This window comes from Ictalurus furcatus, chromosome 29, assembly GCF_023375685.1.
Source record: "Ictalurus furcatus strain D&B chromosome 29, Billie_1.0, whole genome shotgun sequence".
NCBI classification, from domain to species: domain Eukaryota; kingdom Metazoa; phylum Chordata; class Actinopteri; order Siluriformes; family Ictaluridae; genus Ictalurus; species Ictalurus furcatus.
In genome coordinates this window covers 2,679,699-2,702,743 of record NC_071283.1, presented here as the reverse complement: position 1 = coordinate 2,702,743, position 23,045 = coordinate 2,679,699, and the positions used below count along the sequence as shown (strand labels likewise).

General features: G+C 41.2%; 2 protein-coding genes across 2 annotated transcripts; both read left to right on the top strand.

Annotated features, from left to right (window-relative positions):
• The first annotated feature begins 247 nt into the window (after window positions 1-247).
• LOC128604003 (uncharacterized) lies at window positions 248-17,907 on the top strand. The gene is made up of 12 exons (XM_053618775.1): window positions 248-404; window positions 3,813-4,112; window positions 4,433-4,557; window positions 5,211-5,317; window positions 5,417-5,559; window positions 10,479-10,675; window positions 11,164-11,553; window positions 12,970-13,150; window positions 15,274-15,618; window positions 16,434-16,567; window positions 16,639-16,745; window positions 16,853-17,907. Exons 1-12 carry the CDS (start codon window positions 248-250, stop codon window positions 16,989-16,991), a joined length of 2,325 nt encoding a protein of 774 aa, XP_053474750.1. The 3' UTR covers window positions 16,992-17,907.
• A 508-nt stretch (window positions 17,908-18,415) lies between these two features.
• Window positions 18,416-21,419, top strand: LOC128604101 (C-type lectin domain family 4 member F-like). Its single transcript, XM_053618917.1, has 3 exons — window positions 18,416-18,675; window positions 20,520-20,903; window positions 21,224-21,419. The coding sequence occupies exons 1-3, from the start codon at window positions 18,540-18,542 to the stop codon at window positions 21,400-21,402; spliced, it is 699 nt and encodes a 232-aa protein (XP_053474892.1). The 5' UTR covers window positions 18,416-18,539; the 3' UTR covers window positions 21,403-21,419.
• The last annotated feature ends 1,626 nt before the right edge of the window (window positions 21,420-23,045 follow it).

Below are 23,045 nucleotides of genomic sequence, written 5' to 3'. Positions count from 1 at the left end.
CTTCACAGAATGTCAGTTTCACACCCGAAAATAACACGAGTCAGACTTGTGGCTAGTTGGATGTTTAAAATGAATAAAACAGGAAATAGGGCTTTCAACATAACAGCAACACATACAGACACTTAGGCAGTGTTCTTTCAGACGGCCACTCGGAGTGTAGTTTTAAACAATTAAATATCAGTATAAGTGCGTCTATAAGGACTGATAACTACTTCACTGAAAGATCAGGATTACTGTAAAGAGAAGAATGGAGATGAGTGAGGAGATTTATGCAAATGCAGAAGTTACAGCAGACAACAGAGCTGATTCCAGTGACAGCGGGCCCTCTTATGAAGATGTTTATGCGAATAAGGACAATTTGGAGACCCAGAGGACCGGAAGTTTCAATCAATCTGATCACTCAGGTAAAATACACTCACACTCAGATATATGTGTATATGTACTGATCTACTGAATTCAATTTACTTGTGTAAAATGTGACCATCCATTAAAAAAGAAAGGCTTCAAAAATCTGTAAACTTGAACCAAATGGATTTGTTTGTTGTTTTACAAAGACGCTATGTTATTTGAACTGAAAGCACCCACCAGTTTAGCATCATAATAATTCAAACTCAGGCCCAATCCAATAAGATTCAGTTCAGTTACATCAGTGATTTGCTGTTGTATACTAGTTTACAGTTTAAGAACATTTCTTCATTTTCTTAATTTTTCCCCCCGAATATTGCTACTACTTACTTTGTACTACTTTATTGCTTTTCTCTCCAAATCATCCTCTTTTGTACAGTTTAGGGATGCATGTTTCATTAAAAAGGAACTGTTCGTGCGACCGCCGCTCACATGACTGATGCTCGTTGACAGTCTATGGTTTCACACTCCGGAGTTTCAGTGCCCCGTGCGGACTCCTGGAGGAACTCCTCCCTAAGACTGAAAGAAAAAGCAGGGTTGCCAAATTGCAACTAATTCACAGTTAAAAAAAAAAACTTTTAAAGAACCCCACCGCTCCAGTGATATTTTCTGATTAAATCAGGTGGTTTTATTTGTCCAAATATAAACACATTTTTAAATTAAACTGAATGCAGTGAAATGCGCCACGCAGTGCTGTGTGAGCAACATGTATTCTCAGGGTTGCCAGATCTCCTGCATAACTACATCTCAAAAACGGCACACAAGACGGCCCAAAAACATCCAGGTACTGCTGACTGGCATTTAGGCATTTATCTCGACACTATATATATTTCAAAAAGAAATGGTTCTGTACTTTGTAGATACAATGCCTGATACAATGTCTATGCATACACCTACAGGCTGTGTAGTAGGGCACGTTGTCCACTAATCGTAGGGTTGTGGTTTGATTCCTGGCCTACATGACTTGCCCTACTGACATGCCGAAGTGTCCTTGGGCAAGACACTGAACCACAAGTTGCTCCCAATGGCAAGTTAATGGCTTGCATGGCAGCTCTGCTACCATTTGTGTGCGTGTGTATGTGTGTGTGTGTGTGAATGAGTGAATGAGAACCAGTTTAGAACTGCTAAGGTTAAAAAAGCACTATATAAGTGCATACCATTTGCCATGCCTCTGTCTTCTGATGTGTCTTTTTGACTATTTTGATGCTAATTGTGTCTGTATCTCAGAGCGATTTGTCAGTGCTTACAGTACTTTTAATAAAAGAAGGACACAAACTTTTTATCCATTTATAGTTATGTTTAATGTTGTGGAACATCTGTGAAAGAAGTTAGTTCCTGTTATCGCTTACGTCATAACAGCTATAAACGGCCCTTCCCTCGGCATGTTACTGAAAATCCACAAAGCACGAACGTCTCTGTCCTGAAGTCTCTCCCATGAGGGAAAACCTACTGTTACAAAGTAAATATTAAATAAATGTCCTGCCCTCTTTACATGCCTGTGTGTGTGAGTGTGTGCAAGTGTGTGCAGACCTTTTGGATTTTTCTATGTGTGAAAGAGAGCAGTGGTTGATGCTGATCTTAGATCAGTGGATCGTGTGTCTTGCAACATCACAGTAAAGCTGCATAAAAGCTTCTGAAAAAGTAAATCTACATATAATCCCAGATCCACTGCAGGAACGTTTCAATTAATTCATATGACAGAATTCAAACTGCTATAAATATATACATAGATTTTAAAAGCATCAGGTGAAAAGTCTAATCGCTTTGTGTAATGATGTTATGAAAAACAACAATGTGATGAATCTGCAATGTACACATCATTATAACACATTATAACAGTTATTTTGATATTTATAAAACTGCTGGACTTTAACAAGAACATCTCAGTAGCGTGAAAATTGCAGCTCAAATGTTTTCATACTTTGACCACACGAAACCACTGATGCCCTCTGCTCTGACGATTAACGTCCTCTGACTTTGTTACTGACAGCAGCACATTTATTTCACTTCACACAGAGTACAGAGCTGCAGCCTGTCAGTCACGTCCACACAGAGATGCAGTCATTTCATGTTTTAGTGACTCTTTTATAGATTAGACTTGTTTCGGCGATCTTCTGAGCAAGAGGATATGGTAGTAGTTAACAATGAGATTGTAGACAATGTTGAAGGTCACGACCCCGACACACAGGATGAAGACGCTGACGCACCTAGAAGTACAACACACAGGTACAAAATGTTTACGTTTGCATGGCCAACAGTGTTCCAACATACAGAGGTGCAGTAATTCAGGCTTTTCTAGATTACAGTGAGAGGAGATGATGGTGGATATCTGTGAGGATGTAGACACTGTTAGAGGTAACACACAGATGGAAATGAGAGAATTCCTCTCTTTACTTTAGAAAGAAATCTTACTTTAATCTTCAGACTTTAGTTAATGTGTTAATGTTAATTACAGTAATGTGTTTTCTGTTTATGAGACCAGTTACTGTGAAACAACTTGTTGAAATGGAGAGAATAAGGTTTTTATTTGCATTTCTTTCAGAATTGTGGAATTAATTATTATTAATTTAAAAGTAAGCATATCAATAATCCGTTATCAGTATCGGCTGAGAAATTTAGTATCGGTGCATCTCTAATGAAAATCCTTTTATATTATTGCCTAAGAATATAAAAAATAAACAAGGCGAGCCAGAATAAACCCATAAAGAAAGACAAATAAAAATAATAATTAAATTATGACCAAAAAAGTCCGCGGTGTAAACGGAGGACAGGCCGGTCTGTGTGTGGAGAGCTGTAGGCTGCAAATGCCTCAGCTGATGGAAGATTTACCGCTTGCTTATTATTAGTAATATTGTACTGTTTATTATTAAATATGTCCATTGAGTATTGAGTTTGAGTCAAAATAATTTCCACTTCTGATCATTTCTTTCGTGCTCCTAGCTGTCTGTGCGCGTGCACTTTTCTGGAGTTTTGTGGGCGTCACTTAATGCAAAGGAGCTGTGTTGGGAACGCGCTCTGCGTATTACGGGTGATCAACATACACGTGCGATTTTGAAGAAAATGTTTTCGTGTTTTCCCTGTTTCCAAAAATCTGAAAAAGTTTCTGTAAATCTAGTGAAAAAGCTTTGCTCGGGTTGGCTTACGCAGTCATCGTGGTGCAAAGCAGAACAGGTGACGTCATTCAGATCTGCAAGTCAGTTTATTCAAAACCAGCCCAAAGCCCCGCCCATCACTGCATGCATTTAGTGGAAAGGGAGGAGTTTCACCGTGAAGGTGGAGGGAGTTACTGAGATGTTCTCCAGCTCACTGTTGAAGGGACTTGTTACTGATGAGACTGTGAATGCTAGGTCTAATTTTGGAGATTAAATACGACTCAAAAACGTGTCTTTGTGTGCATTTCCCTCTAGGAGGAGACACTGCATGGAGCAGGTGTTACAGAGTGACTGCGGTGTGTGTGGTGCTGCTGTGTGTTCTCCTGCTGACTGCCGTCACGGTGCTGTGGATCCGATTCAACAACCTGACTACAGAAAACAACCAGTTACAGACCAGTTACAACAACCTGACTAAAGAGAGATACCAGTTACAGAGCAGTTACAACACCCTGACTATAGAGAGAGACCAGTTACAGACCAGTTACAACACCCTGACTATAGAGAGAGACCAGTTGCAGAAGGTTAGAGAGGAACTCCAGAGGCTTTCTAAACAGGGTGAGTAATACTTTACTACAAAACCGTCACATTAATGAACATCACGTCATAGTTTTAACAATTCATAGTTACATTTAATATAAAAGAAAACATATTAGAAACTGCACATAAATGCCCGTGAAATCTGATTCTCAGCTGCACTATCATCAGAGCTGCTGTTGCAGAAAATTAATCAACACCTTCTCACCAGTCACAATTTAAAATTAGTTTATAATGTCTTCTCTAACCAGACTGACTGTAGGAATGTTTTTTTCAATGTTGAGGCTTAAATAATTGTAATAATTATTCTCCCTTTTTTCATTAAAATGATCGGGATCCAGGATTGATTTATTTTAGCTCCAGTGTTTACTACATCTCTATTGAGAAGAAGAGCTGGACTGAGAGCAGAGAGGACTGCAGAGAGAGAGGAGCAGACCTGGTGATCATAAACAACAAAGAGGAACAGGTGAGAGAGACAGATAAAGACACCAAGTGTTGGTGTTATGGGGGAGACCAGTCACCCGTATCTCGACAGTTCTTTGGATATGATCTCATCGGAGATAAAAGGAGGGACATTAGACAGTATAATCTTTCTGGATGGGGAACTTAGGGAAGAGACCATCGTAAGTTCATTGTTAAGTATAATTCCTTTCTGGACTAGCTTTTTTGCTCTTTCGACGTCATTCACAAACACTACAATTGCATTGTTCATGCGGGAGGCAGAGACAATGTTCTCATGCCCCACCATTTCTCCTACCGCTGACACACACTCCTCCACACGCGCCCTGCACACCTCCCTGACACCGTGCCGGCGAGTTAAATTCTCACACAGCCGCACATTCGGAGCCGCCATGCTCCTCCACCGCCACACACACACACGCACACAAACACACGCACGCACACACGCACTTGCTCGCTTTCACACTCGTTCACACAAAAATGTAATTAATGTTTACACGGAAAAAATTGCATTAAATGCCGAAAAAAGTTGGCAAAATGCCACACTCGCTCCTCTACCGCGCATGCGCATAGACAGAGCGCGAGAGAGAGAGAGAGAGAGAGAGAGAGAGAGCGAACGATACCCTTATTTATTCTGATATTGTACTACTACAATGACAGGAGTTCATCAGTAAAATCCTGAGCAGAAGAAACTCTTGGATTGGACTGAGTGACAGAGACACAGAGGACAAGTGGAAGTGGGTGGACGGTACACCGCTGAACACTGGGTAAGAAATCACTGAACTAATATTTTCTCATGATGATGAGTTACTGACTCTTCATTGCCCTGAGAAACACACAGCGGATCCTCTGATTCTCTCCTTCAGGTTCTGGGGAAAAGGAGAACCCAACAGTTATGCAGGAGATGAGGACTGTGTTGTAATTCATGATCACACTGATCCTGTCTGGAACTGGTCTGATTATCCCTGTCATTATCAGATCATTTGGATCTGTGAGAAGACAGTCGTTATCTGAATTACTGCATGTGATTGAAAAGCAGTAAATAAGTTGATATTTTTATCTGTGTAGGTCAGTGTGTTGTGTCTGAAAAATCCTCATTACTGTTAATAACTCTGTCACCACCATGATGTCACCTGATTTTCTTTCTGAACCGATTTTCCATGCTGTGTTTTTTTTAATGAACATGCAAAATAACAGTGTGTGCTCGCTCCAGTGCTATTCTGTTACCTGTTGAATAATGAGTCATACTGTTAAATTAAACCGAATCAAGCAGTGATTAATAATATATTGGAAATATACTAAGTTCCTATCAGATGTTAATTAGGTTTCTGAACTTGGTAACAGACTAATTGATGTTTGTTTGTTTTTTAGAGAAACTCTTGAAAATAATGTATAAAAGACTCTGATCTTACACTTTTACGTGTGTCTGGTTTTAAAGGAGTGTTTATTAAAGCAGCACCAGTTAGAACACATGAGTGAAAATCAGCTTTATACAGCAGCTTCTACCAGCAAATATATAACATGGACAGTAGTGACTTTATAAATAACTCACTCCCTATGATTCTAATAAGGTGTCGTAGATGGTGTATGAGCACAGAGTCATAACAAGAAGAACAGGACACTGGAATTACTGTTTAACAGACTGATTGGTGGATATTTACACACCAAGCACGTTGAATATAAAACTGTACCATTTCCGTTGGGGAAATCTCTCTACCTCTTCACACCACATCACCCCGTTGTTGATGATTTTACGATAACAGTAAATCTTCAAGTGTTTTATTTCTCTTATATCACACCAATTTGCCAGTGTTTACAATTTTTTTTTAAATTATTATTAAAGTAGGATATGGGATTAGATTTGTGCCAAAAGTATTGAACATAACTTTTCAAGGAACGATCAAAAATATAAACAGTGAACTTGGGGCAAAAATTTAACCTGGTCTTTTGATAACATTTGTAAACAAAGTCAATGCAAACTGCAAACCCAGAAGCGCACCGTCGCTCTTCAGGTTTGCGCTTCGGGTTTCAGAGTGCGCTGCGTGCTCCAGGACTTTGCGTGAGAGGAAATCGTGACAATCATGAAGCTTCAGCAGCTTTACTGAAATGTGCAGTCTGATGATAAAAACCACAGATGACTTTGAAGTGTTTGGTTTATAATCCAATTAAAGTTGACTTCCTTTTCCTTATGGTGGCACGGAAGCACAGCGGGCAGTGTTTCTGCCTCACCACGAGTGGAGAATATTTGGGAATTTGTACTACATTTCTATACTTAAGTATTATTTGGGGTATTTATACTTGAGTAATGATTGGGTATTGCTGAAATATGATGGAATAATGTATTACTAGTGAAGAGGATGAAGCTAGACACAGACTTAGCGATGCTGCTCTTGGACAGGTGTGTAAATGCTTTACATAACCATTCATGTAGACGGTCGATGTACACTCCACAGTTCTTGTGCGTGTGTGTTGACGAGAGAGTCAGTGCAGTACAGGGATATGGACGTGATAGCTGATGAAGTACTGGAGATCTCCTGCAGGAGAAAAAAGAAGTGCAGATCTGGGTTTATAAGGTAACACATACCCCTATTAGCAAGTTGCTTCAGTTCTTTTCTTTAAGGAACATCTCGCTGTATAGCTGAACATTACTTTCTTCTTTTTTCGTATTAAAATGTTAACAAATGTCTGGGACAAATATTTGGTCTTGTTTTATGAATAAAATAAATACTTGTTTTTTTCATTATTTTACCAGAAAATAAGAGAAGTGAAATGTTAAAACCTATTAAATTGCTAATTATAACATGAATAATTTAAAGATTATGTCCAAAAAACTGGCTCAAGTTTAATGTTTACTTAAATGCATTTAACTGTATGATTATGTGTTTAAAAAAATTTTTTAAATAGTTATGCCAAAATGTCTCTGGTGCCCTCTAGTGGCTGTCTGCAGTATCACTGGAATCATATGGGATTAATTTTCCGTCAAAAGTAGGTTTATTGCGGTCACGGATCGAAAAATAATAAGCGTGAATCAAACATTTAAAAATATATATATATGTAAAAATTATATTGCACAAAACTGAGACATGAATTCAAAGTATTTTTTCATTGCACACAAAATCGTTTTTCTTGGTGTTTTTTGTTGTCTACAATTTTCTGCTCATGTTTTCTTTTTTTGAACGCTTCGCGCTTCTTATTCTTATTCTTCTTCTTCTTCCCCGTATTATTATTATTATTATATTTTATAATCACTTCCGCATTCCCCGATTCCTATAGAATTCTATGGGTGTGTCGCTGTTTTTTCCCCTCGCGCTTGTTTCCACATTCTCCGCTTACTTTTCCAAATGTTGCAGGTGGAGTTTCATGTAAATTAGGGGGGGGGGGCTTTAGCGTCACCATTGGTCCATTTCAGAACATTTTGTATATATTCACAGGCAGTGCTTTTAGAGAGGCTTTTATCACGACTACAGGAAGCCATGCAGCGCGTGCCTCTGGACCTGGATTATTTATATTTTATCTGCACAAATAGCATGATATTGATTAGTTCACACACAAATCATGAACATATGCCGCAAGAGCTAGTGCAATGTCTTTCAAATCTGTGTTCTGTTCTTTGTAATCGACTTTCCTCATCAGTTGTGAATGAAATGGCTGGACCAACGGGACGTCCCAAACTCGTTGTGTCTGAGCAGCAACTTAGACAATTGATTGAAATTGGACTGAGTGTACATTTCATTTCAAAACTGCTTGGCATGTCATCATGAACAGTTGAACGGAGAATGCAAGAGTTTGGCATTACAGTGAGGGTAAGAGTTAGACCAGGGGTCTCCAACCTTTTTGTGAGCGAGGGCTCTCTGAAGGGATAAAATAGTCTAGAGGGCTACTTTTTTTCCCATTATTTAACTGGAAAATAAGAAAAGGAAAATGTTAGAACGTATTAAATTGTTAATTATAACATGAATAACTTAAAAATGATAAATTAATGTAGCTCAAGTTGAAAGTTTACTTAAATGCATTTTAGTGTAAGATTATCTGTTCCAATATTTTTGCTCACCCACCAAATGTATTTTTTTAAATTAAAAATCGTGATGCCAAAATGTCTCTGAGGCCCTCTAGTGGCTGGCTGCAGTACAATTTTTACCTGGGTGCAGCAATTTTGAACAAAAGTAACCAAAACTATGACAAAACACACACACACGCCCCTGCCCTATATGATTTTCTTTGCTTAAGAAAGTGATGAAAATGTCACCTTCTTAAATTCGCAGTGTAGCCCTAATGCTATATTAGTATGTTCATACGAATGCATTGTACATTGCATATGAAATGGAGTAAGTAGAAATGTCTTTGATTCAATCAGCGGGTGTCGCAGAGAGATAAATTGAGAGAATGAGAGTGAGAGAGATAAAGTGAGAGATAGAGAGAGCGTGAGAGAGATAAAGTGAGAGAGTGAGAGCTTTAAAGTGAGAGAGTGAGATAGATAGACTGAGAGAGAGATAAAGTGAGAGAGAGATAAATTGAGAGAATGAGAGTGAGCGATATAAAGTGAGAGTGAGAGAGATAGAGTAAAGTGACAGAGAGATAAATTGAGAGAATGAGAGTGAGATATATAGAGTGAGACATATAAAGTGAGAGAGATAGAGTAAGAGTGAGAGAGATAGAGTAAAGTGACAGAGAGATAAAGTGAGAGAGTGAGAGAGATAGAGAGTGAGAGAGAGATAAATTGAGAGAATGAGCGTGAGAGATATAAAGTGAGAGAGATAGAGAGAGTGACAGATAAATTGAGAGAATGAGAGTGAGAGATATAAAGTGAGAGAGAGAGTGAGAGAGAGATAAAGTGAGAGAATGAGAGTGAGAGATATAAAGTGAGAGAGTGAGAGAGAGATATATATAAAGTGAGAGAGAGAGTGAGAGAGAGATCAAACCCACATATATTTATAGTTTGTGCTGTCCTTTGCAGGAGTTCATTCTTAAACAGCTTACAAGCAGCAGTCAGGCTTGGATCGGACTGACTGACAGCGACACAGAGGGGGTGTGGAAATGGGTGGACGATACACCACTGACCACTTCGTAAGAGATTAGGAACTCAGACTGAGAGGGTTGAGTTAAAGGTGCATAAGTAAAGACAAATGAACACTGTTTAATCTGATTCTGATTCTCTGGGTTTCAGGTTCTGGTCTGATGGAGAACCGAATAATGCAGGCGATGAGGACTGAGCCGAGATTGTGAGTTGGAAGAACAGCTGGAACGACAGCTCATGCTCTGTAAATGTACGGTGTACCTGTGAAAAGAACGTGTTTTTGTTGTAAGGTTAAAATAACAGAATGAGCAACAAGAGGGTGTGTGTTACAGTGATTTCATTATTGGGAAGGGTGTTCTTAGGCATTAAAGGAAGCGGAGTAAATGTTACGTTACGAGAGGTAAGGCGGGAGCAGGTGCAGATCACAGTCTTTATTTCTCAAACACAAGGTCAATAAACATAAGCAGCGATACGCGGTCTTAGACATGAAGCGAGATTCAAGGCATGAAACATAAACAGGAAACGAGAACACGACCGCTTAACATCGAGGTGGCTAACACTTACATGCACTTAGACTTAGTTAGCTAGTTAACCGTTTCTCCATACATTCAGTTCTTCAAATAATACTGCGCGAAATGCAACGTAACATGAGGGCTTAAATAGCAAACACAATCAAACTAAACATAGACAGCTGGAGTAAATCAAGACACACCCTTGAACATCAACCAGTGCTTAAACAGGGGGAGAACCAAAACAAATAAAGGCGCGTGTCCATATACAAGAGTGCAATCTCGTGCACGCGCGCTCTCTAAAGCCGCTCGTGCATGTTGACGCCGCAGTACCATCTGCATAACAGAACCCCCCTCCAACGGGGGTCCGGGGCCCCTGTGTCTCGCGATGCATCTGAAAACAAGGTGGCCTTCGCCGGGCTGTAGACAGGCAGAGCACCACCCCCAGTGGGATTGAAACTCAGGGCGATGTCCTCGGCGGGGCAGGAATGCTGGGCGACGTCCCCGGCGGGGCTGGAACGCTGGGCAACGTCCCCAGCGGGGCTGGAACGCTGGGCAACGTCCCCAGCGGGGCAGGACAGTGGGACAGCTTCCTCGGTTGGGCAGGACAGTGGGACAGCTTCCTCGACTGGACAAGGTAGCGGGACAGCTTCCTCAGCAGAACAGGGCAGCGGGACAGCTTCCTCGGCAAGACAGGACGGCGGGACAGCTTCCTCGGCAAGACAGGGCAGCGGGACAGCTTCCTCAGCAAGACAGGGCAGCGGGACAGCTTCCTCAGCAAGACAGGAGGGTGGGACAGCTTCCTCAGCAGGACACGGCAACGGGACAGCTTCCTCAGCAGGACACGGCAACGGGACAGCTTCCTCAGCAGGACAGAGCAGCGGGACAGCCTCTTCAGCGGGACAGAGCAGCGGGACAGCCTCTTCAGCGGGACAGGACAGTGGAACAGCTTCCTCAGCATAACAGGATAGCGGGACAGCTTCCTCAGCTTTTTCGGTGGCAGAGATTTTCCCGTGGGTCTCTTGCTGGAGCGCTGAGGTCGCCCTGTTGAACTCAGGTGGAGGCTCTGTGGTTGCCACGTTAACCTCAGGCTGGGACTCTTGGGCTGCAACCTCCTGCTGCCTGCATTGCGCAGTGTAGTCCCCTGGCAGCGGGGAGCCCCAGTAGTTCGGGTAGCTCTGCTGCCTGCATAGCGTGGTGTAGTCCACCTGCAGCGGGAAGCCCCAGTAATCCATGTAGCTCGGCTGCCCACGTAGCGCGGCGTAGCTCTCCGGCAGCGGGGGCAGGGGAACTTGCGCGGGTGGCGACGTGGCACGTGGCCCGGCTTGCTGCAACGGCTTCAGAAGGCGGTGGATCTGAGCAAGTTGCTCGTCTAGCTGTTTGCTCTGTTCCCAGAAAGATCTACGCCACTTCTCAAACTTGGCAGCTTCGGCCTGCTGCTTCCGCGTGGTGGGTGCAGTATTCTGTTACATTACAAGAGGTAAGGCGGGAGCAGGTGCAGATCACAGTCTTTATTTCTCGAACACAAGGTCAATAAAAATGAGCAGCGATACGCGGTCTTAGACATGAAGCGAGATTCAAGGCATGAAGCGAGAGTTTTTTGAATAACTGGGTGACTAGCTGTCTTCTCCATCTTGCTCTCTCCTCTTTTTTACATTTTTCTTTCCTCTTTTGGTATTCCGATTTTGTCTATCCATCTACCTGATGCGTGTAACGACTCACAACTGTGAAATGCCGCGTTTCTGAATAATCCGTGAACACACACATGCATTTGGCAGTCTGAGGTTATTCATTATAGCTTGCTTCTTAATAGATTATTGTGCAAAGAGGCCAGTTAAATACCAAAATTATATACTATGGGGTTCTGCTGGGCCCCCTGTCTGACCAGGGCCCTTAGAATCATCCTTATCCCTTCCCCCCCTCCTACCCCCACCGGTGCCCCTGGCCAGGGGGTCAGGAGTAGCTCATTGCTCCTGATTAATTCGGAGTACTCCTGTGCCTCCCCCTGGTGGCTGAAGATGCAGCTCCAGGCTGGGCTGTTAAACACGTGTAGTCAATTTCTTACTTGTAATATAGGAAACGACAAGAAAGCACTCATAAAATAAGATTATAAATGTGTACTTTAGTCATCAAAGAGCATCAGTTGTACTTCAGTCTTGAAAAATTGTGGTTTTTCTAATAATGAGTAGCTTTGCATGCAGAGTAATGGCTGCCAGTAATGGAAGAGCGCAAACTGTAGTAGCTTCCTGTGGTCAAAGTGTGAAAACATCAGAACACTACAGAAACAACAACTTACTAGAAGCAGTGCATTAATAGAGAAATGCCATACAGCTGGAACTACTGCAGATCTGCTGTTATAGAAAATTATTCAGATTTATTCAAAGTTATATATAAAATTATTCAGTATCTTCTGACCAATCAGATTCAAGAATTCAACATTGCTGAAATATATTGTATTAATTCATCATGATTTTGTCTGACTGCACTTTTTATGTATTGTGATTGTAGTAGTAATCAGTGAAAAACATTTAAAATCATCATCCATGACTAACTTCATACTAAAAAAAAAACCCTGGTAAACTCCTCATCAGGAAGTCTGGTAGTCACATAACTGTGTAGTGACATTTTGCATTGTGTCACGTCTGCATTAAGGCCTTCCTGATTAAAGAGTCTTCACAGAGTGTCAGTTTCACACCTGAAAATAACACATGAGTCAGACTTGTGGCTAGTTGCATGTTTAAAATGCATAAAACAGGAAATAGGGCTTTCAACATAACAGCAACACATACAGACACTTAGGCAGTGTTCCTTCAGACGGTCACTCGGAGTGTAGTTTTAAACAATTAAATATCAGTATAAGTGCGTCTATAAGGACTGATAACTACTTCACTGAAAGATCAGGATTACTGTTAAGAGAAGAATGGAGATGAGTGAGGAGATTTATGCAAATGCAGAAGGTACAGCAGACGACGGAGCTGATTCCAGTGACAGCGGGCCCTCTTATGAAGATGTTTATGCGAATGAGGACAATTTGGAGACCCAGAGGACCGGAAGTTTCAAGCAATCTGATCGCTCAGGTAAAATACACTCACACTCAGAAATATGTGTATATGTACTGATCTACTGAATTTAATTTACTTGTGTAAAATGTGACCATCCATTAAAAAAGAAAGGCTTCAAAAATCTGTAAACTTGAACCAAATGGATTTGTTTGTTGTTTTACAAAGACGCTATGTTATTTGAACTGAAAGCACCCACCAGTTTAGCAACATAATAATTCAAACTCAGGCCCAATCCAATAAGATTCAGTTCAGTTACATCAATCATTTGCTGTTGTATACTAGTTTACAGTTTAAGAACATTTCTTCATTTTCTTAATTTTTCCCCCCGAAAATTGCTACTACTTACTTTGTACTACCTTATTTTTTATACTACATCAATTCTCTCTCCAAACCGTCCTCTTTCGTACAGTTTAGGGATGCATGTTTCATTAAAATGCTGCTGACTCTGTGTTTCTGGGGCTCCAGCATATCTATCACATCCTAGATAGCAAAATTGCTGTGTGCCAGATCTGGCCAACACCTGACACTTTCATCTGGCCCACGTGGAATGATTGCACTTGGGCGGTCCGCTCCTTTTTAGCCAGGTTTGGGCAACAAGCAAGCTGTAGCAATGCCACATGTAAGCCAAGAACAAACAAATAAACCACAACTGATCGTAATCTGGGCCACAGTTCATTTTAATTCTGGCCCAGATCCGGCCCAGACCCAACACCTTTCTCTGGTCCATGTAGCACATGGAATGATGGCACTTGGGCGGTCCGCTCCTGTTTTCCAGATCTGGGCCACAAGCAAGCCTTAGCAATGCTACATGTAAGCCAAGATCAAACTGACCCTAATCTGGGCCACATTCTGTTTCCTCATTTGGCCCAAATGCTGTATGGAACTATGGCACGTTGACCGTTTGGTCATGTTTACCCGCTCAAAGCCACAAGCAGGTCACAGCATGGCCACATGGCAGCCAAGAATGAACCAAATAAACCAATCCTGGCCCTAATGTGGGCCACAGTTGATTTTTATTAGAATCCTGGTCTTTTCCACATTGCTCATGTTCATATGGCCCACATGCTGCATGGAATGGTGGTATTTTGGTAATGCACTCCTGTTTGCCAGTTCTTGCCCACTAGGGATGAAACGGTTACCGGTTTCACGATAAACCATGATAAAATACTCAGACGGGTAGTATTACTGTGTCTCATTTAATCATCATTAAAACCGTGCGCGATTATCGTGATTTGTAAAACTCACAGTAAATGCTGTCCACACACTCCCAGCATGAGTGTGATTCAGGTGCAGCATGCAACATTGTTTTTTGAGCGTGAAAACGGACGCTATGATTAAAAACTGAACATGTCTGCTCAATTCAGCATGAGCCGAATGAGTCAGAATTGCAGCACAGATTAGCAGGCATCAGATTTCATTAATCATGTGACGAAAGTGAGGCGAGCTGACTGAGGAAGAGTGAGGGGAGCTGACTGACAGGAAAAGTGAGGAAAGCTGACTGAGGAACAGTGAGGTGAGCTGACTGAGCAAGAGTGAGGTGAGCTGACTGAGGAAGAGTGAGGGGAGCTGACTGAGGAAGAGTGGGGCGAGCTGACTGAGGAAGAGTGAGGGGAGCTGACTGAGGAAGAGTGAGGGGAGCTGACTGAGGAAGAGTGGGGCGAGCTGACTGAGGAAGAGTGAGGGGAGCTGACTGAGGAAGAGTGAGGGGAGCTGACTGAGGAAGAATGGGGCAAGCTGACTGAGGAAGAGTGAGGGGAGCTGACTGAGGAAGAGTGAGGGGAGCTGACTGAGGAAGAATGGGGCAAGCTGACTGAGGAAGAGTGGGGCGAGCTGACTGAGGAAGAGTGAGGTGAGCTGACTGAGGAAGAGTGAGGCTATCATCGTGGTGCAAAGGGAGAATAGGTGATGTCACTCAGATCTGCAAGTCAGTTTATTCAAAACCAGCCCAAAGCCCCGCCCATCACTGCATTAATTTAGTGGAAAGGGAGGAGTTTCGCGGTGAAGTTGGATGGAGTTACTGAGATGTTCTCCAGCTCACTGTTGAAGGGCCTTGTTACTGTTGAGACTGTGACTGCAAGGTCTAAATTTGGAGATTAAATGCGACTCAGACACGTGTCTTTGTGTCCATTTCCCTCTAGGAGGAGACACTGCATGGAGCAGGTGTTACAGAGTGACTGCAGTGTGTGTGGTACTGCTGTGTGTTCTCCTGCTGACTGCCGTCACGGTGCTGTGGATCCAATTCAACAACCTGACTACAGAAAACAACCAGTTACAGACCAGTTACAACAACCTGACTATAGAGAGAGACCAGTTACAGACCAGTTACAACAACCTGACTGAAGAGAGATACCAGTTACAGACCAGTTACAACACCCTGACTACAGAAAACAACCAGTTAAAGATCAGTTACAACACCCTGACTAAAGAGAGAGACCAGTTACAGAGGGAGAGAGATGGATACCGGAGAGCACTTGATCTGTGTTGTAAGTGCATGAATTTTAGAATAAAGTTTTCTACCCAAAGGTTAAATGTCCTCAGTGGAAATCCTGGTGTCATTTTATAAATTGAACTCAGTGTCTAAAATGTAAATGTCTATATGAGTTATTATTGTCCACACACACAGGGGGCACAGAGTTGTTGTGCTGTATTTATTTATCCGGTCAGGGTCTAAACAGAGAAATAGACAACAATAACCTACAAAAGTACAGGCTTTAATGCTGCAGAAATGCCACGCGTTCTCCAAATTTGGAGCAACAAACAAAAAGAGAAAATAAATGCTGGATGCAGTACACTGTCCCCATTTGGATAAAGTTTCTCAGATCGCTGTATTTCTGACAAAAAGACTGAACGAGGTTTACAATGACTTTTTTGGGTTTTGGAGAATTTTATTATGTTACATGTTTAAAAACCCCAAATCAAAGTATTAAGTTTGATCTGATTTGAATTTGGGAGAAAGATAATTGGTGTAAAATCACAATAAGATGCTGTTTCTTGTGGTAAATAATGTTTTTTTTTTCTTTCTTTTTTTAAAAAGGCTCATTACAGGTGATTAACTATATATATTACAGTTATATTACAGTATATATTATGGTATATATTACAGTTATATTACAGTATATAATATGGTATATATTACAGTATATATTATGGTATATATTACAGTTATATTGCAGTATATATTATGGTATATATTGAGCTATAGTGTTTGTGGTGAAATACAAGTCATGGCTGTATGCAGGCAATAGTTCAGAAACTGTGTGTTTTGATCTCAGTAAATTCTCTCTGTATATCTCTATAGATAAAGGGAGGTGTTTCAACTTCGACTCCAGTGTTTACTGCATGTCTAATGAGAAGAAGAACTGGGAGGAGAGCAGACAGGACTGCAGGGACAAAGGAGCAGACCTGGTGATCATAAACAGCAAGGAGGAACAGGTGAGAGAGAGAGAGAGAGAGAGAGAGAGAGAGAGAGACTAAAGCTGTTTTTATTGTGCTGTCATTTACAGGTGTTCATCAGTAAACAGCTGGGCAGCAGTCGTGCCTGGATTGGTCTGAGTGACAGAGCTGTAGAGGGAGACTGGAAGTGGGTGGACAGTACACCACTGACCACTAAGTAAGAAATTATTTCCCTACCTTTAAGGTGCACAGAGTCTGAGAGGATTCAGTTAAATGTGTGGAATTGATGGAAACAGAACACTGATCTGATTCTCTGGGTTTCAGGTTCTGGGCTAGTGGAGAACCGAATAATGAAGGTGATGAGGACTGTGCTGAGATTTTCAGTTTAAATGGGAACTTCTGGAATGATCAGAAATGTTCTAATAATAAACACTGGATCTGTGAGAGACGTGTTTCTCAGTGACGTGTATCATTTAATAATCAAAAGCACATACACAAATTGAACCAATTATATAAAAAGTATAAAAGACAGTATTTGATGATGATTGTGTTTCTGTTTCTTGTCATGAAAAATGATTCAGGTTAAAAAACAACATTTTAAATAAAAAATTTTATAGAACATCTGTGGCATTACAGCGTGGTTCTTCCGTAAAGAATAAACAGTACATTTAGAGGAAAATAATCAGTGATGGGGTGGTGTGATGTCATGGAGTCCAAGGAGTCAGATGCAAGTGCAGAATTTTTTAAATAACAAAACAACTTAAAAAAATAATAAACCAGGCAAAGACTCAAAAAGGACCCAGGAACTAGAATAACTAAAACAAGGAACTAGACTAAGGCAAGGTGAAGGAAAGGAAAGAAGAGAAAAAAAAAAAACGTTCACGGTGCAAACATAACATAACATAACATAACAGCAACCATGCCAACTACGCACAAACACAACACTCCATCACTAAAGAGGGAAAAACACAGAACTTAAATTGGGATCTAATTAGGGGAAACACAACACAGGTGAGCACAATCAAGTAGAAATTCATAAAATGAGTGAGGGCACCCTCTGGTGGTCTGGGGAGGAATTGTCCATGGTGGACATGACAGATGTGGCCTGATACAAAGTAGAGTTACTGTTCCCACCCTGATTATTTTCCTAAAACCGCACATCCTGAAGTGTTTTATTCCTCTTATACCACAACAATAGAATGTCAACTCTAAATGTCCTTTTTTATCTTTTCACAGTTACTTCTAATGTTGTGGAATGTCTACAGAAAAAATATATTATTCCTGTTATCACATCGGTTCTAGCAGCTACGCAATATGGCCAAATGTTTGTGGACACCTGACCATAGCAGTCATATGTGCTTGTTGAACATCCGATTCCAGATTCGGCCCCAACCCCTCCCCCGTGAGCGTGTGCAAGTGTGTGTGCATCCTGTGTGTGTTCAATGTGGTAGCTTTTTTTTTTCTATGTGTGAAAGAGAGCAGGGGTTAACGCTGATCAGTGGAACTTGTGACGTCTTGCAACGTCACAGTAAAGCTGCATAAAAGCTTCTGAAAAAGTAAATCTACAGATAATTCCAGATCCACTGCAGGAACGTGTCAACTAATTCATATGAAATAATTCAAACTGCTATAAATATTTCATAAATTCATCTTAAAAGCATCAGGTGAAAAGTCTAATCGCTTTGTGTAATGATGTTATGAAAAACAATTAATGTCATGAATCTGCAATGTACACACCATTATAACAATGTTATTTTGATATTTATAAAACTGCTGGACATTAAGAAGCACATCTACAACATGTGTGACAATTGCAGCTCAAATGTCTTCACACTTTGACCACACGAAACCACTGATGCTCCTCCTCTGATGTTTAACTTCCTCTGGCTTGTGTTACTGTCAGCAGCACATTTATTTCACTTCACACAGAGTACAGAGCTGCAGCCTGTCAGTCACGTCCACACAGAGACGCAGTCATTTCATGTTTTAGTGACTTTTTTATAGATTAAAGATGTTTCGGCGTTCTTCCGAGCAAGAGGATATGGTAGCAGTTATCTATGAGACTGTAGATAATGTTGAAGGTCACGACCCCGACACACAGGATGAAGACGCTGACGCTGTGAGACGCCTAGAAGTACAACACACAGGTACAAAATGTTTACATTCGCATGGCCAAAAGTGTTCCAACATACAGAGGTGCAGTAATTCAGGCTTTTCTAGATTACAGTGAGAGGAGATGATGGTGGATATCTGTGAGAATGTAGACACTGTTAGAGGTAACACACAGATGGAAATGAGAGAATTCCTCTCTTTACTCACTTTTTTTGAACCTTGCTTGTCTTTCTGATTACAATTACAGATCATACTTGTGCTACGCTATCTGCCTGCGTTTCGACCCCAGCCATGGACTTTTAACTTCAAATGATAAAGCTGCATGGATTTCTGCACTTTTATATACAGATTATACTGTCGAGTTTAAATCGGTTATTAGTTTTTAAATGACGTTTACAGCATTTAGCCGACGCCCTAATCCAGAGCGGATTACAGAAGTGCTTTGTGGTCTTCATCAAAACCGCATCCTCATGCTAGTTCACTAGATCAGAGACTGAGAGTACCATGGAGAAAACTATTGTCACGTGTCGTGACGTGATGAAGTTCAGACGGATGCAAGTGCAGTATGAACAGGTTTTATTTAGGAGAGAGACAGGCAGACAAATCCAAAACGTGATCCAAAACGTAATCCAAAAACAGGCAAAAGGTCAGGGGATCGGCAAACAGGCATACACAGGGCGAGGCAGGAATCAAGGTCGTGGTCACGGAAAATAGGGTCGAGATAGAAAACATGAAACATAAGCTACAGCGAGGGACTGGTAGCGGAGAAACCAGCGTGAACTAAACTAACGAACCTAAACATGACATGGATTATGACTTGACCCATGAAACTACGGACTGTGACCGTCTATCGTAATTTCTTGTCTATCCTGACTCAATATTCCGCGTTGTGTGCTGGGAGGCGCGCGGTATATATGCGGACATAATCAGCCTCGTAATGGCTGACGGCTGAGGGCAATTCAGACACACGTGAAACAACAACCAATGACAGAACGGGGAGGAGCCATAACAGAAACATAAACAAATGCACGAGTAGAAATGTCGCGATTGTCGCTCGTGCACGCGCGCTCACATGCTCCACAACGCGCTGCTTAAAGGGGAACTCGTGACAACTATGAAAATCCTTTTATAATATTGGCTAAGAATATAAAAAATGAACAAGGCGAGCCAGAATAAACCCATAAAGTAAGACAGATAAAAATAATCATTCAATTATGACCAAAAAAAGTCCGCAGTTTAAACGGAGGACAGGCCGGTCTGTGTGTGGAGAGCTGTATGCCTCAGCTGATGGAATATTTACCGCTTGCTTATTATTAGTAATATTGTACTGTTTATTATTAAATATGTCCATTGAGTATTGAGTTTGAGTCAAAATAATTTCCACTTCTGATCATTTCTTTCGTGCTCCTAGCTGTCTGTGCGCGTGCACTTTTCTGGAGTTTTGTGGGCGTCACTTAATGCAAAGGAGCTGTGTTGGGAACGCGCTCTGCGTATTACGGGTGATCAACATACACGTGCGATTTTGAAGAAAATGTTTTCGTGTTTTCCCTGTTTCCAAAAATCTGAAAAAGTTTCTGTAAATCTAGTGAAAAAGCTTCGCTCGGGTTGGCTTACGCAGTCATCGTGGTGCAAAGGGAGAACAGGTGACGTCATTCAGATCTGCAAGTCAGTTTATTCAAAACCAGCGCAAAGCCCCGCCCATCACTGCATGCGTTTAGTGGAAAGGGAGGAGTTTCACAGTGAAGGTGGAGGGAGTTACTGAGATGTTCTCCAGCTCACTGTTGAAGGGCCTTGTTACTATTGAGACTGTGAATGCTGGGTCTAACTTTGGAGATTAAATGCGACTCAAACACGTGTCTTTGTGTGCATTTCCCTCTAGGAGGAGACACTGCATGGAGCAGGTGTTACAGAGTGACTGCAGTGTGTGTGGTGCTGCTGTGTGTTCTCCTGCTGACTGCCGTCACGGTGCTGTGGATCCGATTCAACAACCTGACTACAGAAAACAACCAGTTACAGACCAGTTACAACAACCTGACTAAAGAGAGATACCAGTTACAGACCAGTTACAACAACCTGACTATAGAGAGAGACCAGATACAGACCAGTGACAACACCCTGACTACAGAGAGAGACCAGATACAGACCAGTTACAACACCCTGACTATAGAGAGAGACCAGTTACAGACCAGTTACAACACCCTGACTATAGAGAGAGACCAGTTACAGAAGGTTAGAGAGGAACTCCAGAGGCTTTCTAAACAGGGTGAGTAATACTTTACTACAAAACCGTCACATTAATGAACATCACGTCATAGTTTTAACAATTCATAGTTACATTTAATATAAAAGAAAACATATTAGAAACTGCACATAAATGCCCTTGAATTCTGATTCTCAGCTGCACTATCGTCAGAGCTGCTGTTGCAGAAAATTAATCAACACCTTCTCACCAGTCACAATTTAAAATGAGTTTATAATGTCTTCTCTAACCAGACTGACTGTAGGAATGTTTTTTTCAATGTTGAGGCTTAAATAATTGTAATAATTTTTCTCCCTTTTTTCATTAAAATGATCGGGATCCAGGATTGATTTATTTTAGCTCCAGTGTTTACTACATCTCTATTGAGAAGAAGAGCTGGACTGAGAGCAGAGAGGACTGCAGAGCGAGAGGAGCAGACCTGGTGATCATAAACAACAAAGAGGAACAGGTGAGAGAGAGAAAGAGAGAGAGAGAGAGAGAGAGAGAGACCCTCTCATATTAATTCTGATATTTTACTACTACAATGACAGGAGTTCATCAGTAAAATCCTGAGCACAAGAAAAGCTTGGATTGGACTGAGTGACAGAGACAGAGAGGGCGAGTGGAAGTGGGTGGACGGTACACCGCTGAACACTGGGTAAGAAATCACTGAACTAATATTTTCCCATGATGATGAGTTACTGACTCTTCATTGCCCTGAGAAACACACAGCGGATCCTCTGATTCTCTCCTTCAGGTTCTGGGGACAAGGAGAACCCAACAGTTATGCAGGAGATGAGGACTGTGTTGTAATTCATGATCACACTGATCCTGTCTGGAACTGGGCTGATTATCCGTGTGATGTTCAGTTTATTTGGATCTGTGAGAAGACAGACTTTATCTGAATTACTGTATGTGAATGAAAAGCAGTAAACTAAATGTACATTTTTATCTGTTTAAGTCAGTGAAAAATCCTCAGTACTGTTAATAACCCCACCCCCAAATGATCTTTTCTTATTGCCACGTGTGAAAGCAGTCAGTATCAATAAGCATACCAATTATTGCATATTCAATATAAGACAATTAAGAACTACATTTGAACAGTTATTAAATTATCTGAAATTATGCATTTATAACTATATACAAATAACTATATATACAGTACAAGTAATTAACGCCATTGTTCTCTCTCTCTCTCTCTCTATCTCTCTCTCTCACACACACACACACACACAGACGCTATAGAAACTCTGTCTGGATGTCTTTATAAGCTGTCGACTGGTAATTTCTTATTCAATACAATAAAATACGTCTGTAAATTAAGTAACTACCCCGTATTCATTACATTAACAACTTACAAATCATTTCTGCACACATATTACACTAGCTGTAAATAATTCAATTAAAATTCAATAAATGTAAACAACAATAAAACTTGTTTTCTAAATCTCACCTTCTGCCTCAGATAACTCAGTCACCTCCTCTTCCCCCTGTCTCAGACCTTCTCCAGTAAAGGCATGAGTGTTTGTTTCTGACACAGAAGGGATCGGTCAAGGAATAGCTTGTAAAAAGAACAATGAACCTCTTCTTCTTCTTCTTCTTCTTCTTCTTCTTCTTCTTCACCACAATTGGTACACTGTCAACAGGAAGAAGGTGGCCTGGTCTGATGAATCACGTTTTCTTTTACATCATGTGTTCACTTTGCTGGAGAATGGATGGAGGAAAACCAGCGGAGGCAATGTGGTGCTTAGATAATTAATAAACAGCTTCTGACTTTAAGGGCTAAGGTGTAAACTGAGGAAATGAGGTCTTGGAGGTGTGTTTGCGGAGGAGACACTACATCTTCCCATGTCTCTTAGGGAAGATAATTTTAGAGGATATAGAGCGCTACACAACATATGTGAGAGCCTTACAGGAGCTTGCTGCAGAGAAAGATGCTGGAGAAGGCTGCAGAAACTCAAATTTTCATCAGTGTGTAGAAACATTTTAAACATTATATATTACAAAAACAAATAAAGATCATTCAAATGATACAACGATGGCTCTGATACAATTCTGTGTGTCTAATACGATATAGTTACGATTTACAGAGGGACTTGGATAGCGTGTGATCGACATTAATAACCGGGTTAAAAAGTGTTATTTAACAAAAGAAAATGTATAGTT